This window comes from Argopecten irradians, chromosome 1 (genome assembly GCF_041381155.1).
Source record: "Argopecten irradians isolate NY chromosome 1, Ai_NY, whole genome shotgun sequence".
Classification (NCBI taxonomy): Eukaryota; Metazoa; Mollusca; class Bivalvia; order Pectinida; family Pectinidae; genus Argopecten; species Argopecten irradians.
In genome coordinates this window covers 53,427,493-53,449,016 of record NC_091134.1, presented here as the reverse complement: position 1 = coordinate 53,449,016, position 21,524 = coordinate 53,427,493, and the positions used below count along the sequence as shown (strand labels likewise).

The 21,524-nt window shown below is 36.7% G+C and overlaps 1 protein-coding gene across 3 annotated transcripts in view; it reads left to right on the top strand.

Moving 5' to 3' along the window:
* Positions 1-21,524, top strand: part of LOC138333102 (uncharacterized) — a 55,129-nt gene that overhangs the window by 9,845 nt on the left and 23,760 nt on the right. Inside the window, exon 1 of one of the 3 annotated variants that reach the window (XM_069281244.1) lies at positions 9,007-9,039. The exons of the other annotated variants lie outside the window; for them this stretch is intronic. Within the exon in view, the coding sequence (XP_069137345.1) occupies positions 9,022-9,039 (18 nt within the window). The 5' untranslated portion in view covers positions 9,007-9,021. Of the gene's footprint in view, positions 1-9,006; positions 9,040-21,524 lie in introns of those variants that run through there. 3 annotated transcript variants of the gene reach the window in all.

Here is a 21,524-nt window from a genome sequence, read left to right as displayed (position 1 = left end):
TGAGACTGCCTCAAGCTTACTGGTTCACATATTAGTCATGGCAAGCAGTGAAATGTTCTAGTCTATAAAAACTTCCTAGCTATTTTGGCCACTGTAGAGGACAATTTTACTACCAGCCAAACAGCATTTCTTTCCATTTTATCGTACAGGTTTTGTGATGTTTCGATCACCAATTCTGTCACCTATCTGATAAATTGAAGGTCACATACAGGTAATGAATCCTACTTTTTCATTTAAGGCCTCTTTATCCTCTATGTGCCACTTTGTCCAGATCCCATGCAAAAATCAAATCCAAAAGACAGTCTTCTTAGGGTATATAGTATTACTACGGGTATGTCCATCACTGTCACGTCCGATCCAGATTTCATATAAGGGTGAAGAGGTCTCTTTCTTTCTTTCTTTTCTCTCTATTTTTGTGAAATTGAGGTAAATCATCATTATTATATCTTGGCTGTAATTAGTACATTAGAAATTATTTTTACATACCTTTCAAGTTTATATTTTGTTTTTAAAAGTATTCTGGCATTAAATTTCCTTTTACCTGTCAAGTGAATATATTTTAGTGTTTGTTATCTTGAAATAGATGCTATTGGCAGATGATTGTAGTTAGGAGAACTAAGGATTTGTCAGAACATGGTTAACCAGACAAGTTTTGTATGTATACAGGTTGAATAACAACTTTACAACTCTCTGTACTAATTTCTACCATTCCCATGTCAAGGCTGTCCTTTGTCAGACATTATTTGATCAAGGTGTTTTTAAACGTAGCATTATGGGCAGACCTCAAGGCTATAAGCTCTATACTTGTAATGGTTTCACCTGTTCAAATTACACTTAAAATATAAATGATAAGCAATTTATAGATAGCTGCATTGAAATCCAGTGCATGTTCAAACTGAAAAGAATTTTTCTGTCAAAAAATCACCTCTTGATTTAAACATTTCATTATGCTTTTCTCACGACCGTAACAATTAATGCTCAGAAAGATTTTCTGATAAAATACCTGATTGACTGTACTCTATTAAGATGGTATATTTGTAAAAATGTAATGATGTGATTTCATTATGGTGATTTTCATGTTAATTCCTTTATCTTTGATACTAGATAAAATTAAATGTCTGTGGACTTTTAAAAGAAAATTACAAAAAAAACAAAAATGTTCTGCTTCAATTTTCCCCAGTATTACTACTTTGTTTGGATATTTAGACAGAGTGGGACAGCTCTATTAAAGTGGATTTTTTTGCTGCATGGAAATATTCACTTGGTAATTCTCTTTCTCTGTGATATATTACCACAAACCCTCCACCTCAGGGGTGCAAGTTCAAATCTCATGTGGGGCAGTGGCCAGGCACTGACGGTTGGTCGTTGGTTTTTCTCTGGGTATTCCGGTTTTCCTCCATCATCAAACCTGACGCATCCTTACATAACCATTACTGTTAATAGGACATAACACTAAACAAACCAAACTCTCTCTGAATACTAATCAGCAGGTTTCCTATAGATGCACAGCATGAAAATTGCTAAACCGCAGACAGTTTGAAAGCTGGTTATTGAGCGAAAATATCAACACGTGACGCTAAAATATCAACACGCTAAAACATCCACATTTACAGTATTTTACTGTTTAAACTTGTAATGACTGGCTTCTATTTATCAAATTTTTCTTTATATGTCACAACTACTTATATTTTATTTTGTTTTAATAATTTCATACACAGTTCATTCAGATTCATCACATTTAAAATAGATTTATTTATGTTGATATTCGTGATTGCAAAATCACTTGGGTTGTCCTAGTTATTGACCCTGAGCTAATGTAATTGACATTAATATTAAAGGATTTTATGTGTTTTGGAAACATTTGAGTTAAATTGGTTGTTGACAACATAATTTAGAAGATAATGTATTAAAATGTAATTTTATGTTGTTCGGTTATCTTAAAACTTTTTTAAAAGTTAAAAAAAAAAAAAGCAAACCTGATCAATTAAGAAAATCATTAAAATCTGAGGTATATACCTAGGTATACTGTTTCAATCGATTTTCAGTTTAAAAGGTTTACATTGAGAGAAAAAAAAAAACTCTGATATTTTGTTTATATTTAAGATTTCAGGAATTTCCATTCCCATTGATAGATGGCTATGTTAAATATATGCTCTATGTCTATCAGTCCCCAGTTTTGGGGATATTGTTAAGTAACAGCGTCTCAGTAACTTATAGATATATGAGGGACAAAAGTACGGTTATTGCTAGAAACAATCAGTATGAATATAGAATGATTTTAATGACATGAAGTAGGAATCATTTGTTACCCATGCGGTCATGCCTGTCCTACCATTGCATTGTTGTGCCATGCCTTACTGCACGAACTCCTACTCAATTTCATATGGAGGCGGGGCATTTAGGTCTTACAGGCATTTCTAGTTTTCAGATTATCATATATAAGCTAAATGTAGAACAATGCTCCGAAAAGACAAAATTGAATGTTCTAAAATGAAATGTCTGGCAATTGTCCATGTTTATAGGTATACACTGTAACATAACAAAGAGGTTTATAAAGAGAGTGACGTACTAACTCCTAGGTCAGACGATCACAAATCAATGAGCTTTTCACTAAGTACAGATCTTATAGTAAACCTGTATTATAATTATAATGAGATCATCATGTTTTGCCAGCTTTTCTTACAAACCATAAGTGAGTTGTACAGTTGTATGTTTATGTTTACTGTTGTATGGTTGGTCAACAATAAGTAACAATGCTAGCTGTCGGAAGGCTTGTCGTGTAACAGGGTTAACCAGGCTAAAGGTAGCAGTGGGACTATAGCAATACGTTTAAACATTCACTCTGATAAACAATTCCATATCGAGACCAGATTGGGAAAAAAATTTAAAAAATACAAGACCTATTTAAAAAAAAAAAAAAATTATTTGTTTAATTGCATGGTTAGCTCGTCATAGACGCTGCTGGAGAAGTTGGGGAATCCCCTTCAATGTAAAAATCCCAGGCTGTATAAGTATTGTTATGATAGATATCCACCTGGGCTCCAGAGCCCCGACCCCCTGCTCCACCCCACCAGCTTATACCAGACAGGTGAGCTCAGGTGTTCTATATCTCTACCTGCTGATATCACGGTGTACCACCAGCTCAGCTAGTCTTGCATAAAATAAACAGTTTGTTTACACCTGGTTGTCATGACAGCATCAGCTGTACAGTGTGGCATAATGGCGGCTGCTCCTTGGGGTGTATTGAATAGTCATGTGACCTTTACGGGCAGTCTGCCAGCTTTGGAAAGAGCTGATCAGCTCCATGAAAGATAGGTAATAATAACAGTGTGTATATATATACAGAAAGGAGTATAGCATTGTCAATGTAGGACTATTCTAGACCCAGGTAAACCAAAACAATCAACTACATTGGTACACGGACATTTGTGCCTTCTCCTCACTGTTAATCTGCATCTGTTAGACACACATTTGAAGTTTGCAGCTTTTACCTGGATTTAATTACTTTTTACATATATTATGGATCGTTTGGAACTGCTTTGTGTATTGATTACAGGTGAGTTCTTTGTTTGCTCTAGATAAATGTCTTTGTGTATTGGAACCATGCTTGAGGTCTTCAGCAACACTCAACATTAACCAGATGGAGCACAACTTTACTGGCTTTGGGCACTGACCACATTAAATTTACTTCTATCATAGGAAGAAAAAAAGCATACATCAATATATATTTATCACTTAGATTGATTGCAAAATTCCACAGTGAAATCAGTTTCTGGAGATTTTGTCAATCATTTCAGGCATTCTGTAATTTAAATGCATCTGTTAGACACACATTTGAAGTTTGCAGCTTTTACCTGGATTTAATTACTTTTTACATATATTATGGATCGTTTGGAACTGCTTTGTGTATTGATTACAGGTGAGTTCTTTGTTTGCTCTAGATAAATGTCTTTGTGTATTGGAACCATGCTTGAGGTCTTCAGCAACACTCAACATTAACCAGATGGAGCACAACTTTACTGGCTTTGGGCACTGACCACATTAAATTTACTTCTATCATAGGAGAAAAAAAGCATACATCAATATATATTTATCACTTAGATTGATTGCAAAATTCCACAGTGAAATCAGTTTCTGGAGATTTTGTCAATCATTTCAGGCATTCTGTAATTTATCAGGAATGCATTTGTTCTCTATTGGAATGTATTTATAGCAGATTTGGATAATCCTGTCGGTAATTGACCTGGAATTGGATTTGTCAGTCAATGCCTTTGTCCATGACCAGCTCTTTCTCTGTCGATGTTCCGTTTCCCTTTAAATCTGTGAACAAAGTAATGGTCATCTACACTCTGATTAAATATGTATAGATTTAAGAACGAGTTTAGTGTTATCTAGCTCATAGGTTAATAATTCAGTGATTATCATTAAAGTAAATGGGGCCAATGTACTTATAGCAATCAAAGTTCAACTGGAGATCAGTAAGATTTTCATCAAAATTAGGATCAAGTTCACTACCAGGTCCTGTCCTTTCGTAACTACACCAAAGGCTCATTTCCTAAACCAAGGGTTTCTGTCTGTGTCCTAAACCAAGGATTCATGTCTATGTCCTAAACCAAGGGTTTCTGTCTGTGTCCTAAACCAAGGATTTCTGTCTGTGTCGTAAACCAAGGGTTCCTGTCTGTGTCGTAAACCAAGGGTTTCTGTCTGTGTCCTAAACCAAGGGTTACTGTCTGTGTCCTAAACCAAGGATTTCTGTCTGTGTCGTAAACCAAGGGTTTCTGTCTGTGTCGTAAACCAAGGATTTCTGTCTGTGTCGTAAACCAAGGATTTCTGTCTGTGTCGTAAACCAAGGATTTCTGTCTGTGTCATTAACCAAGGGTTCCTGTCTGTGTCCTAAACCAAGGGTTTCTGTCTGTGTCCTAAACCAAGGGTTTCTGTCTGTGTCCTAAACCAAGGGTTTCTGTCTGTGTCCTAAACCAAGGATTCATGTCTATGTCCTAAACCAAGGGTTTCTGTCTGTGTCCTAAACCAAGGGTTCCTGTCTGTGTCCTAAACCAAGGATTTCTGTCTGTGTCCTAAACCAAGGGTTTCTGTCTGTGTCATAAACCAAGGGTTCCTGTCTGTGTCGTAAACCAAGGATTTCTGTCTGTGTCCTAAACCAAGGGTTCCTGTCTGTGTCCTAAACCAAGGGTTCCTGTCTGTGTCCTAAACCAAGGGTTCATGTCTATGTCCTAAACCAAGGGTTTCTGTCTGTGTCCTAAACCAAGGGTTTCTGTCTGTGTCCTAAACCAAGGGTTTCTGTCTGTGTCCTAAACCAAGGGTTTCTGTCTGTGTCCTAAACCAAGGGTTCCTGTCTGTGTCCTAAACCAAGGGTTCATGTCTGTGTCCTAAACCAAGGGTTCCTGTCTGTGTCCTAAACCAAGGGTTTCTGTCTGTGTCCTAAACCAAGGGTTTCTGTCTGTGTCCTAAACCAAGGGTTTCTGTCTGTGTCCTAAACCAAGGGTTTCTGTCTGTGTCCTAAACCAAGGGTTACTGTCTGTGTCCTAAACCAAGGATTTCTGTCTGTGTCCTAAATCAAGGATTTCTGTCTGTCCTAAACCAAGAGTTCCTGTCTGTGTCCTAAACCAAGGGTTCCTGTCTGTGTCCTAAACCAAGGGTTCTTGTCTGTGTCCTAAACCAAGGGTTCTTGTCTGTGTCCTAAACCAAGGGTTCCTGTCTGTGTCCTAAACCAAGGGTTCTTGTCTGTGTCCTAAACCAAGGGTTCATGTCTGTGTCCTAAACCAAGGGTCCCTGTCCAGTCTTTCCTGTATATGTCCTAAACTTATCTATAATTGTTCCTATGCTGTCTGTCCTAAACTAAGTGTTCCTATGCTGTCTGTCCTAAACTAAGTATTCCTTTCCTGTATATGTCCTAAACTTATCTATAATTGTTCCTATGCTGTCTGTCCTAAACTAAGTGTTCCTGTGCTGTCTGTCCTAAACTAAGTGTTCCTATGCTGTCTGTCCTAAACTAAGTGTTCCTGTGCTGTCTGTCCTAAACTAAGTGTTCCTATGCTGTCTGTCCTAAACTAAGTGTTCCTGTGCTGTCTGTCCTAAACTAAGTGTTCCTATGCTGTCTGTCCTAAACTAAGTGTTCCTATGCTGTCTGTCCTAAACTAAGTGTTCCTATGCTGTCTGTCCTAAACTAAGTGTTCCTGTGCTGTCTGTCCTAAACTAAGTGTTCCTGTGCTGTCTGTCCTAAACTAAGTGTTCCTATGCTGTCTGTCCTAAACTAAGTGTTCCTATGCTGTCTGTCCTAAACTAAGTGTTCCTGTCCTGTCTGTCCTAAACAAAATGTTCCAGTGCTAACTGTGAACTAAATGAAGGGTTCAAGGGTCTGTGTCCGGTCTTTTAACTAAAGTAATGCCCATTTTGCCAATATTTATTGAGTGATCAACATAAAAGACAGCTCACTAGACTTTTCATAGCTTCACTGTCATTGTTAGGATTTTATGATTACTTTAGGTAGAAAAATTGGAAAGAAAAATTAAGCTACATTTGCACATGCAGACCGTAGGGTCAACCATAATATATCTAAGGCCTGTTTATATTATAATTTCATGGTTCCTAAAATATGTCAATAACAATGTTACCGACTGCTTTATGTAAGGATTGGGGTCTGGAAGATGTCCAAGTTAGGCTTGGTAGGGCAGGCAGGCTGTGCCAGTAGTTTGTATAGTACTGAACACTATGGGATAGCTGTTGTTATTCAGTTTGTTATCTTATTTTGAAATTATCAATTTGAGGGAATAAAAAGTTATTCTATTAAAAAAACTATGAAAACCTATTTTATAGATCAGCCTTCCTGTTATATAATGTTATTGGTGATAAATTGAAGCCTTATCAGTGATATTGGATAGGGGGGACAGTCGTATCACAGAAACAACTGCGTTAACTATGACCAATTATTGATGAAAAACGAGACAGATGAAACATCAAACTGACGTTGTTAGGAAATTTATTGAATATTCTGTGATCATATTCATTTATGATATATTAATTTCAATTCTGACATCCAAATTATTGTAATGATGATCAAAAATCAATTTTTAGAAAAATAATGAGTTTAAAATTTGGAAGATTGTAGATAATTTTGGACTTAATTTTGTGCATTTGTGATCAAGTTTTTAAATGGCTTTATCTGTATGATTATGTATATTTATCTTAAACTTCAGTGATCCATTATCTCATACAAGTACTCCAATTATCTCTTTGACATTTTTTCTTCTGTTTGAAATCCTATAATCATTGCAAGAGGCCATGAATGATGATGCAAAATGTGTATTGTGCGTAAACACAAAGAGGTACTAAGGAGTAAATATCTGTAACATCTGTTATCAGCCTGACACTGCCTTTAATAAATAAACAAAGACACCTATTCTGGGAACAATGCTTTGTAAAACAGTTCGTTTGTTACAGGTGTTCCAGATTACCTTGTGAGAAAAAAACCTATCAGCTACCCTAGTATGTACTGTATACTTATCATTATAAAATATGATCACTTCTAAACTTAAATCGATACACAAAGGCCCTATTATAGAATGGCAGCGGACAAGTGGAAAACAGTGCTATATTTACATAGAGAATGGACAGGAATTACTGAACCTTGTGTCTTAAGGGGAGAGAATGGACAGAAATTAATGAACCTCGTGTCGTAAGGGGTATTAATACCCATCAGCCATGTGGGGGATATTTCACCATATTAACTTATATATTTGTAGCTCAAACATTGAAATACACTATATAGGTAATTTGTGTGTGGGGACAGAGTCATGTGTATAATGAGCTGATAGATTTTTTGAAGGGTATTATGAACGTCAATACAGTTAAATACTACGCAGATTTCTAGTGTATATATAGTGGTTCGATCTTCATACCAGGTCACGTTATTTTTGTTATCATCGTGAGTCAACCCTGACTACTTATGTATTGGCGACCCATAACATTGGAGAACCTTCGGGATAAGTGGGATGTGTGACCCATTATAATCTTATACAACTTCAGATCTGTGGATTTTGTTCCCAAACTTGGAAATCTGATCTGGTTGTATTGTTGTAAGTATTATTGTTTAGATACCTATTCAGGTGTGTTGTTTGTAAACAAGTCTGAAAGCTGTAAGTTTTATCTATTGTTAAGGTTCCAATTGTCTCTATTTCCCAGAAGATCGGTAATTATATGTTGTGGAGTATCAGGAGTTGAAGACCTCACAAACAGTACAGAAATAATCCACAGAAATAATTACAAAGTCATTACTCTTAAATGCCATCTAAGGCTATAGAGTTATTAACATACCAGTTCTTATCAAGTTATTAAAATAATCAATATTACAACGATAGATGGCTAAAACAGCTGTGTATAATACATGTGTAACTTAGACTTCAGGGTAATTTTCAGAAATGATACTATGATACAATGTTTTCATCATTTGATGTCAATTTCTTTTAATAGCTATCATATTCTTTAGTAACGTTTTTAAAACAAATTATTTCTTAACAAGTATCTATAATATCATACCTATGTGATTATCTATTACAGATCATTTGTTATTAAGCTATCGAGACGATGGCTCATCTGTAATGTTTGATTTATTTTAATTCCTTTGCCTGATTGAATTACAATAAATATGCAATTTACAGAAATAAACATGTTTTGCCATTATTTTGGCAAACCATTCTGCCTTATTCTGAACAGAAACAATCTCTCATGGTAATTTTATTGCAAATAAGAAAAAATAATGTTTAGCCAAGAGTCCCTTTAAATAGATTTAAAACCCAAGTTCTCAGTCCCTATTATGAAGATATTGTGACAGTTTGAAACTTGTTCAATGTCAAACAGAACAAGTGTAACCTGTGCTTACATGACCAGGAGCAGTATATGTCGGAGGTAGAACTCGGCCAAATCAATAACAGGCTGACATCGTAGGGTCGCCACACAATTGTGGAATTGCAGTAGAGAATAATATTTTCTTTCCTTGAGAAGGTTATGTCATCAGAGTTACAGGTATAGACTTGGTATATAGTATTGATGTTACCACCTGCATAGTACATCTTGAGTAGCGTCGGGTCAACATGGAGGAGATCCTGTCGGCCAAAATATAGCAACCTCTTTTACCAAACATTAAATCAGAAAGAGGCACATTTTAAATGGTTCTGATTGAAACATTGTCGTTTTGGAGTAACTGGCATATTTCTACTTTGTGAATTTCTGGAATTGTGTTGGGTTCTTACTTCTGGATTACTTTGTGAAATTCTACATTTTATTTTATTGAATTTCTGGATCGAAAAAGTGAGTTGTTTTCCTTTTTTTTTTTATAATTTTTATTCTGACCCATACTCTATACTGTAACTGGAATTTTCACATCAAGACCCCCCCCCCCCCCCCCCCCATCTCTGAAGTCAAATTTATGTGAGATATATCCAAATGAACAGATAATTTACCTATCAAAATTCATAGGGTATAATGCCCCATCATTGCTCGCTGTTAGCTCATCTTTTCTTCATATGCCTCATGCATTGGACCATATCACACCTGGTATCTAGTGTATTAGCTTTGTTGTTGTCTGATGATTTGGTATTTTGTAAAGTCTGTGACGATATTGGTGCACTTTTAACCTGGCCGTCTGCCACCTTTATCCACAATGATCATCCTGACATTTAAAATCTTCATATCATTTGGACTTATTTATGGCTTTTCTCCACTTTGAAGCCCAGATTAGACGTGTGCCGATGCACATTGTTATGGTATTATCATATATTGGATACCTACCTTGTTGGGAGATACAGTGAAATATCCATTGTTAAAGTTGAGTGCCCCGCCATTGTCATCATAAGCACCAGATTGTCAGGTTTTTTGAGACATTTGTCAAATTGCCTTATCCTTCAGCTTTGTGCTAATCTGACCTTTTTCTGTAGCTTTGCTATGGATTGAGACAGAATTCAAATGTATGACAGAATTTTATTTAAAGTACCATAAAGCATTTCAGGGGTTCTGTGCGTAAAATCTCCCTATCAATAACGTATCTATATATCAAGAAAACTTTCAAGATTTGTAGGAGTCTCCTCAGGTGTTCAGATAGTTATACTGTATTATATCCTAAATAAAAGTCTCAATAGGAGTCTCCTCGGGTGTTCAGATAGTTATACTGTATTATATCCTAAATAAAAGTCTCAATCGGAGTCTCCTCAGGTGTTCAGATAATTATACTGTATTATATCCTAAATAAAAGTCTCAATCGGAGTCTCCTCAGGTGTTCATATAATTGTACTGTATTATATCCTAAATAAAAGTCTCAATAGGAGTCTCCTCAGGTGTTCAGATAATTATACTGTATTATATCCTAAATAAAAGTCTCAATAGGAGTCTCCTCAGGTGTTCATATAATTGTACTGTATTATATCCTAAATAAAAGTCTCAATCGGAGTCTCCTCAGGTGTTCAGATAATTGTACTGTATCATATCCTAAATAAAAGTCTCAATAGGAGTCTCCTCAGGTGTTCAGATAGTTATACTGTATTATATCCTAAATAAAAGTCTCAATCGGAGTCTCCTCAGGTGTTCATATAATTGTACTGTATTATATCCTAACTAAAAGCCTCAATCGGAGTCTCCTCAGGTGTTCAGATAGTTATACTGTATTATATCCTAAATAAAAGTCTCAATCGGAGTCTCCTCAGGTGTTCAGATAATTATACTGTATTATATCCTAAATAAAAGTCTCAATCGGAGTCTCCTCAGGTGTTCATATAATTGTACTGTATTATATCCTAAATAAAAGTCTCAATAGGAGTCTCCTCAGGTGTTCAGATAATTATACTGTATTATATCCTAAATAAAAGTCTCAATAGGAGTCTCCTCAGGTGTTCATATAATTGTACTGTATTATATCCTAAATAAAAGTCTCAATCGGAGTCTCCTCAGGTGTTCAGATAATTGTACTGTATCATATCCTAAATAAAAGTCTCAATAGGAGTCTCCTCAGGTGTTCAGATAGTTATACTGTATTATATCCTAAATAAAAGTCTCAATCGGAGTCTCCTCAGGTGTTCATATAATTGTACTGTATTATATCCTAACTAAAAGCCTCAATCGGAGTCTCCTCAGGTGTTCAGATAGTTATACTGTATTATATCCTAAATAAAAGTCTCAATAGGAGTCTCCTCAGGTGTTCAGATAGTTATACTGTATCATATCCTAAATAAAAGCCTCAATAGGAGTCTCCTCAGGTGTTCAGATAATTGTACTGTATCATATCCTAAATAAAAGTCTCAATAGGAGTCTCCTCAGGTGTTCAGATAGTTATACTGTATTATATCCTAAATAAAAGTCTCAATCGGAGTCTCCTCAGGTGTTCATATAATTGTACTGTATCATATCCTAAATAAAAGTCTCAATCGGAGTCTCCTCAGGTGTTCAGATAATTGTACTGTATCATATCCTAAATAAAAGTCTCTCAATAGGAGTTTCCTCTGGTGTTCAGATAGTTATACTGTATTATATCCTAAATAAAAGTCTCAATAGGAGTCTCCTCAGGTGTTCAGATAATTGTACTGTATTATATCCTAAATAAAAGTCTCAATCGGAGTCTCCTCAGGTGTTCAGATAATTGTACTGTATCATATCCTAAATAAAAGTCTCAATAGGAGTCTCCTCAGGTGTTCAGATAGTTATACTGTATTATATCCTAACTAAAAGCCTCAATAGGAGTCTCCTCGGGTGTTCAGATAATTATACTGTATTATATCCTAACTAAAAGCCTCAATCGGAGTCTCCTCAGGTGTTCAGATAATTGTACTGTATCATATCCTAAATAAAAGTCTCAATAGGAGTCTCCTCAGGTGTTCAGATAATTATACTGTATTATATCCTAACTAAAAGCCTCAATAGGAGTCTCCTCGGGTGTTCAGATAGTTATACTGTATTATATCCTAACTAAAAGCCTCAATAGGAGTCTCCTCAGGTGTTCAGATAGTTATACTGTATTATATCCTAACTAAAAGCCTCAATCGGAGTCTCCTCAGGTGTTCAGATAATTGTACTGTATCATATCCTAAATAAAAGTCTCAATAGGAGTCTCCTCAGGTGTTCAGATAGTTATACTGTATTATATCCTAACTAAAAGCCTCAATAGGAGTCTCCTCGGGTGTTCAGATAGTTATACTGTATTATATCCTAAATAAAAGTCTCAATAGGAGTCTCCTCAGGTGTTCAGATAATTGTACTGTATTATATCCTAAATAAAAGTCTCAATAGGAGTCTCCTCAGGTGTTCAGATAGTTATACTGTATTATATCCTAACTAAAAGCCTCAATAGGAGTCTCCTCAGGTGTTCAGATAGTTATACTGTATTATATCCTAAATAAAAGTCTCAATCGGAGTCTCCTCAGGTGTTCAGATAATTGTACTGTATTATAACCTAAATAAAAGTCTCAATCGGAGTCTCCTCAGGTGTTCAGATAATTGTACTGTATTATATCCTAAATAAAAGTCTCAATCGGAGTCTCATCAGGTGTTCAGATAATTGTACTGTATTATATCCTAAATAAAAGCCTCAATCGGTGTCTCCTCAGGTGTTCAGATAGTTATACTGTATTATATATCCTAAATAAAAGTCTCAATCGGAGTCTCCTCAGGTGTTCAGATAATTGTACTGTATTATATCCTAACTAAAAGCCTCAATAGGAGTCTCCTCGGGTGTTCAGATAATTATACTGTATTATATCCTAACTAAAAGCCTCAATCGGAGTCTCCTCAGGTGTTCAGATAATTGTACTGTATCATATCCTAAATAAAAGTCTCAATAGGAGTCTCCTCAGGTGTTCAGATAATTATACTGTATTATATCCTAACTAAAAGCCTCAATAGGAGTCTCCTCGGGTGTTCAGATAGTTATACTGTATTATATCCTAACTAAAAGCCTCAATAGGAGTCTCCTCAGGTGTTCAGATAATTGTACTGTATCATATCCTAAATAAAAGTCTCAATAGGAGTCTCCTCAGGTGTTCAGATAGTTATACTGTATTATATCCTAACTAAAAGCCTCAATAGGAGTCTCGTCGGGTGTTCAGATAGTTATACTGTATTATATCCTAACTAAAAGCCTCAATAGGAGTCTCCTCGGGTGTTCAGATAATTATACTGTATTATATCCTAACTAAAAGCCTCAATCGGAGTCTCCTCAGGTGTTCAGATAATTGTACTGTATCATATCCTAAATAAAAGTCTCAATAGGAGTCTCCTCAGGTGTTCAGATAGTTATACTGTATTATATCCTAACTAAAAGCCTCAATAGGAGTCTCCTCGGGTGTTCAGATAGTTATACTGTATTATATCCTAAATAAAAGTCTCAATAGGAGTTTCCTCTGGTGTTCAGATAGTTATACTGTATTATATCCTAAATAAAAGCCTCAATCGGAGTCTCCTCAGGTGTTCAGATAATTATACTGTATTATATCCTAAATAAAAGTCTCAATCGGAGTCTCCTCAGGTGTTCAGATAATTGTACTGTATTATATCCTAAATAAAAGTCTCAATCGGAGTCTCCTCAGGTGTTCAGATAATTGTACTGTATTATATCCTAAATAAAAGCCTCAATCGGTGTCTCCTCAGGTGTTCAGATAGTTATACTGTATTATATCCTAAATAAAAGTCTCAATCGGAGTCTCCTCAGGTGTTCAGATAATTGTACTGTATTATATCCTAACTAAAAGCCTCAATAGGAGTCTCCTCGGGTGTTCAGATAATTATACTGTATTATATCCTAACTAAAAGCCTCAATCGGAGTCTCCTCAGGTGTTCAGATAATTGTACTGTATTATATCCTAAATAAAAGTCTCAATCGGAGTCTCCTCAGGTGTTCAGATAATTGTACTGTATTATATCCTAAATAAAAGCCTCAATCGGTGTCTCCTCAGGTGTTCAGATAGTTATACTGTATTATATCCTAAATAAAAGTCTCAATCGGAGTCTCCTCAGGTGTTCAGATAGTTATACTGTATTATATCCTAAATAAAAGTCTCAATCGGAGTCTCCTCAGGTGTTCAGATAGTTATACTGTATTATATCCTAAATAAAAGTCTCAATAGGAGTCTCCTCGGGTGTTCAGATAATTATACTGTATTATATCCTAAATAAAAGTCTCAATAGGAGTCTCCTCCGGTGTTCAGATAATTATACTGTATTATATCCTAAATAAAAGTGTCAATAGGAGTCTCCTCAGGTGTTCAGATAATTATACTGTATTATATCCTAACTAAAAGCCTCAATCGGAGTCTCCTCAGGTGTTCAGATAATTGTACTGTATCATATCCTAAATAAAAGTCTCAATAGGAGTCTCCTCAGGTGTTCAGATAGTTATACTGTATCATATCCTAAATAAAAGCCTCAATAGGAGTCTCCTCGGGTGTTCAGATAGTTATACTGTATTATATCCTAACTAAAAGCCTCAATAGGAGTCTCCTCAGGTGTTCAGATAATTATACTGTATTATATCCTAACTAAAAGCCTCAATAGGAGTCTCCTCGGGTGTTCAGATAGTTATACTGTATTATATCCTAAATAAAAGTCTCAATAGGAGTCTCCTCAGGTGTTCAGATAATTGTACTGTATTATATCCTAAATAAAAGCCTCAATGTCACAACATGGAGTAAAAACCTAATAGAACAAATAATTACTAGTCACAATCATTTCTGAATTTTGTTTTTCTAACTTAACTCTGTTTATCACAAATGATGAGGGAAGCTAAAATTTCACAAGGAATAGCAATTAAGGACCAAATCTAGTGTCCAAGAGAAAAAATAATACCAATTAATTATGCCTGAAGAGAAATGTCAGAGTTTTAAAGTTGGAGAGCTTATTGTGTGACAAGCCTGTGGATAATGCATAGCTTGTTGGTGATCACTTAATATACCCAGCCTTCAGAACTTAAATGTCACCAGGTGATTAATGATGGAAACTGCAGCTTACTTAAATCTCTGGTTTTAAAACTTCATGGAAGACAATGTCAGGGAGCTCAGATGTCTCTCATACTCTCATTTATCAATTATTTCGCCATTTTGAAGACCAATCAAAGTTAGAAGTCTTTGTATTATGAATTAACTAATCAAGTTATGGGTTAGACTCACTGAGTTGTGGATTAGATTCATTGAGATGTGGATTAGACTCACTGAGTTGTGTGTTAGATTCAATGAGTTGTGGATTAGACTCACTGAGGTATGGATTAGACTCACTGAGTTGTGGATTAGACTCTGAGGTATGGGTTAGACTCACTGAGGTATGGGTTATACTCACTGAGGTATGGATTAGACTCACTGAGTTATGGATTAGACTCATTGAGTTGTGGGTAAGATTCAATGAGTTGTGGATTAGACTCACTCAGAGTGGTGGATTAGACTCACTCAGAGTTGTGGATTAGACTCACTCAGAGTTGTGGATTAGACTCACTGATGTATGGGTTAGACACTGAAATGTGGATTAGACTCATTGAGATATGGATTATACTCACTGAGTTGTGGATTAGACTCACTGAGGTATTGGTAAGACTCATTGAGTTGTTAGTTAGACTCACTGAGTTGTGGATTAGACTCACTGAGGTATGGATTAGACTCACTGAGTTGTGGATTAGACTCACTGAGGCATGGTTTAGACTCATTGAGTTGTTAGTTAGACTCACTGAGTTGTGGATTAGACTCACAGAGGTATGGATTAGACTCACTGAGATATGGATTAGACTCACTGAGTTGTGGATTAGACTCACTGAGTTGTGGATTAGACTTACTGAGTTGTGGATTAGACTCACTGAGGTATGGATTAGACTCACTGAGTTGTGGATAAGACTCACTGAGGCATGGTTTAGACTCATTGAGTTGTTAGTTAGACTCACTGAGTTGTGGATTAGACTCACTGAGGTATGGATTAGACTCAATGAGATATGGATAAGACTCACTGAGGTATGGATTAGACTCACTGAGTTGTGGATTAGACTCACTGAGGTATGGATTAGACTCACTGAGTTGTGGATTAGACTCAATGAGGCATGGTTTAGACTCTTTGAGTTGTTAGTTAGACTCACTGAGTTGTGGATTAGACTCACTGAGTTGTGGATTAGACTCACTGAGTTGAGGATTATACTCACTGAGTTGTGGATTAGACTCATTGAGGTATGGGTTATACTCACTGAGGTATGGGGTATACTCACTCAGAGTTGTGGATTTTACTCACTGAGGTATGGGTTATACTCACAGAGGTATGGATTAGACTCACTGAGGTATGGATTAGACTCATTTAGGTATGGGTTATACTCACTGAGGTATGGATTATACTCACTGAGGTATGGATTATACTTACTGAGGTATGTGTTATACTCACTGAGGTTTGTATGGACTCACTGAGTTGTGGATTAGACTCATTTAGGTATGGGTTATACTCACTGAGGTATGGATTATACTCACTGAGGTATGGGTTATACTCACTGAGGTTTGTATAGACTCACTGAGGTATGGATTAGACTCGCACAGAGTTGTGGATTAGACTCACTGAGGTAATGATTAGACTCACTGAGGTATGGATTAGACTCACTCAGAGTTGTGGATTAGACTCACTGAGGTATGGATTAGACACTGAAATGTGAATTAGACTCAATGAGGTATGGGTTATACTCACTGACGTATGGATTAGACTCACTGAGTGGTGAATTAGAAACACTGATGTATCAATTAGACTCACTGAGTTGTGGATTAAACTCACTGAGTTGTGGATTAAACTCACTGAGGTATGGATTAGACTCACTGAGTGGTGAATTAGACTCACTGAGGTATGAATTAGACTCATTGTGGTATGGGTTATACTCACTGTGGTATGGATTAGACTCACTGCAGTATGGATTAGACTCACTGAGTTGTGGATTAAACTCACTGAGGTATGGATTAGACTCACTGAGTGGTGAATTAGACTCACTGAGGTATGAATTAGACTCACTAAAATGTGGATTAGACTCACTGAAATGTGGATTAGACTCACTGAGTTGTGGATTAGACTCACTGAGGTATGGATTAGACTTATTGGGTGGTGAGTTGGACTCGTCCTGTTATTCTGTTATTTGACTTATCAAATGATGATCTGTAGTCAATGTGTTATAAATTGGACTCTTTGTTTACTTCTGCATTGAACTGAACTTAATGGATTGGACTGTTTTGAAACAAACTTCAGTTGAACTGGACTCATTGTGTTACAGATTGAACTGAGTTGAATTATTGTGAAATGGAGTTATAGGTTGAATATCTTATGTTGGATCAGAATTGGTATGTTAAATATAGATTGAACTTGTTGGTGATATACATGTATATATTAGAATCAGCATGTCTACCTATATCTAATTGAATCAAACCTGTTACAGATTGAATTTCTTTGACTTCATCGACAGCCGTTATAAGTTTGACTCCATGTTATGTGAAGTACTGAGTGAAGACTGATTTGAGTCCTCCTTTGAGGTGAATGTTGATATGTAACTCTATGGTCTATTGATTATTTCCTATTGATACAAGAGTACATAAATACCAACCTCCGTCACTGAGGCTGAAGGCTGAGTGTTACTGCCGAGTGACATGCTATCTCATTAGTACTAGTATTGTCTACCTGTACCAGCTAGCACCTGTATACCTGTGATTAGTGCCAGGTAAAATCGCTGATTCGGCACAATAATACTAATGCTAATATGATCTGTCATATCGAATGTGTTAATGCTGCATACTGAATACAGGTAGAAAACATGTATAGAATCAGTCATTACATCATAGATCTACTCCGGTAAGTAGTCGGAGATGTTAACATATTATTGATATTTTATCATTTCTCAAACGAGTATAGAATAGAGCCAGGTGTGTTAACTCACATGCTGCTAACCTGGCGTTGTAATTACATCTGTAATTAAATCTTATCATACCCTATATGTTACCTGGATTTCAGTAGCTGTACAGGTGTGTAGCGTTTATGATAGCTTTAAAACATATCAATGCATTACTTGTACAAGTGGTAGCTTTGAAGCATTATGTTTAATCATTTTCGGAAAGCCATATCAGCTCTGCCTCAGATTTTATCTACAAATCATCCTTGTTCATAAACCTATAATTTAGGTTATAGTTTCATTGGCAAGAAATGATTTTATTTTTAGCTCACCTGGCCCGAAGGGCCGGTGAGCTTATGTCATGGCGCGGCGTCCGTCGTCCGTCGTCCGTCGTCCGTCCGTCCGTCCGTCCGTCCCGTCCGTCAACATTTCCTTTAAATCGCTACTAGTCATAGAGTTCTGGATGGATTGTAACCAAATTTGGTCACAAACATCCTTGGGGGAGGGGGAACAGAACTTGTATAAATTTTGGCTCTGACACCCCGGGGGCAGGAGGGGCGGGGCCCAATAAGGGAAATAGAGGTAAATCCTATAAATCGCTACTTGTCCTAGAGTTCTGCATGGATTGTAACCAAATTTGGCCACAAACAGCCTTGGGGGAAGGGGAACAGAACTTGTATAAATTTTGGCTCTGACCCCCCGGGGGCAGGAGGGGCGGGGCCCAATAGGGGAAATAGAGGTAAATCCTATAAATCGCTACTTGTCCCAGAGTTCTGCATGGATTGTAACCAAATTTGGCCACAAACATCCTTGGGGGAAGGGGGAAAGAACTTGTATAAATTTTGGCTCTGACCCCCTGGGGGCAGGAGGGGCAGGGCCCAATAGGGGAAATAGAGGTAAATCCTATAAAACGCTACTTGTCCTAGAGTTCTGCATGGATTGTAACCAAATTTGGCCACAAACATCCTTGGGGGAAGGGGGGAAAGAACTTGTATAAATTTTGGCTCTGACCCCCCGGGGGCAGGAGGGGCGGGGCCCAATAGGGGAAATAGAGGTAAATCCTATAAAACGCTACTTGTCCTAGAGTTCTGCATGGATTGTAACCAAATTTGGCCACAAACATCCTTGGGGGAAGGGGAACAGAACTTGTATAAATTTTGGCTCTGACCCCTGGGGCAGGAGGGGCGGGGCCCAATAGGGGAAATAGAGGTAAATCCTATAAATCGCTACTTGTCCTAGAGTTCTGCATGGATTGTAACCAAATTTGGCCACAAACATCCTTGGGGGAAGGGGGAAAGAACTTGTATAAATTTTGGCTCTGACCCCCCGGGGGCAGGAGGGGCGGGGCCCAATAGGGGAAATAGAGGTAAATCCTATAAAACGCTACTTGTCCTAGAGTTCTGCATGGATTGTAACCAAATTTGGCCACAAACATCCTTGGGGGAAGGGGAACAGAACTTGTATAAATTTTGGCTCTGACCCTTGGGGCAGGAGGGGCGGGGCCCAATAGGGGAAATAGAGGTAAATCCTATAAATCGCTACTTGTCCTAGAGTTCTGCATGGATTGTAACCAAATTTGGCCACAAATATCCTTGGGTGAAGGGGAACAGAACTTGTATAAATTTTGGCTCTGACCCCCCTGGGGGCAGGAGGGGCGGGGCCCAATAGGGAAATAAGAGGTAAATATTCAAATTCCTTCAGAAAAGAAACAATGAACCTGTATTCAGAACATGACTTGACATTACAAACCAGGTGAGCGATACAGGCCCTCTGGGCCTCTTGTTTGAAATCTTTTTTTCATGTGACACTTGGATATCAAGTTCCATTAGATTTTACTAAGTTATAGCATTGGATTATGTTGAACTTCATGTAAGATCTACTGATTTAGTGATAGACTGAGAGTATGTTTTTGACTCATAAAAATCATGATTGGATTCTTGGGTGTGAAGCACATGTCAATTTGTCACTTTTTGACTCTTCTGAAAAATGATGATTTGACATCTGAATCTGCTAAACGTCAAGGTGAACTGGATTCCCTGAAAAGTATTATTTTCCTGAAAAAGTGTATAGAATGACCCTGCAGATAGTAAAATTTGACCTGTAAATCTAAACATGTCATCAGCTGACTTTTAAAGGCAATTTCCATCACTATTATAATGGTTCATCTACTACTGTATATTACAAAAATAGGAATTTGAAGGATGCTCTATTTCATCAATAGAGTCAACATGAGCATGCATTCCATTATGATTTGCCCATGCAACATGTGCATGCATTCCATTATAATTTGCCCATGCAACATGAGCATGCATTCCATTATGATTTGCCCATGCAACATGAGCATGCATTCCATTATGATTTTTCCATGTATATATGTTACATATCTAATATGTATGCTGAATAAGTATGCACTGAAAGTATATCATATTCCTGATGTAGAGGGAGAAAAACAAAAACCGATCAGTCAATATACAACAAAATGTTGATATCCATTGATGCAATATATGATTAATGTTTTAATCAATTTCAACTTGCATACATTAAAAGAGTTTTATCTACTTGTTCATAAAAGAAACACCTTTACAAGTTCAGTGTATTTGTGGCCCATTATTAAACACTACAATCAATCTCCATCGAACATACATACCTTTGGTCCAAAGATCATTGTTAGTTATACATCCCTAAGGAACCTTGGTCCAAAGATCACTGTTATTTATACCGACATCTGTAGGAACCATATTTGATTGGATACTTAGGAGCATTATTGAATGGATTATCTCCCTTGTGCAGTAGGTACATAATAAAAATGTACTGGGCCTAAACTTTCTGTCCTGATCTAAGTTAATGTTATTTTTTTACTGATATAAGTTGATCATGTTTTGGCTTTTGACTTTTCGTTATTTTATTTTATTGTAAATATATGCAAACTTTCTAATGGCAACTAAAATGATTACTTTGCTATGTTTCTTATGGATACCAATATATTTTAGGCAGTTATTCTAACAATTCTGTCTCTTTACTAAAACCTTCAAGGTTGCCACAACCTACAACTGCAACATTAGTCGGCCACAACAACTTGAAGCTACAATCCCCCAATAAGATTTGTCTACTTCTCTATTTTCTCTTGTTTTGTTTCAATCTGACTTTTTCTAGCTCTTCTGATATTGATAAAGACTGGTTCAACAATAGGTTATAATTTCAGAGCCCCAGATCATTCAATTACAAAATTAGGTAATTCTCTATACTGGTTGTAGCTTTTCAAGGGCAAAGTCATGTAGGACAATTTGGCTAGCGTTCAAGTAGTTATACCCCATATTATACAGTCATGGTGTTCAGCTAACGTTGTGAATCAGGAAGACCAGCTTTTGTTCTATTGGCTGGTCTTTTGTGACATTTCTTTATTACTTAACTCCTACGACCAACGGTAAAAATATGATCCCTTTATGTTGTGATATCAGCCTTGAACAGTTCAATATGAAGCACACAATGCCGTTAACTCATAAGGATATTACCCATTCATAATTTTTTTGTTTCGGTCTTTGATTGTGTTTTGCCATTATCATGCTGATAGCCATCTACAGACATTTTGTGTGTGCCCACGTATATATAGAGCACTATACTCTTGTTTTATTGCGGCCGAGGTGGGACA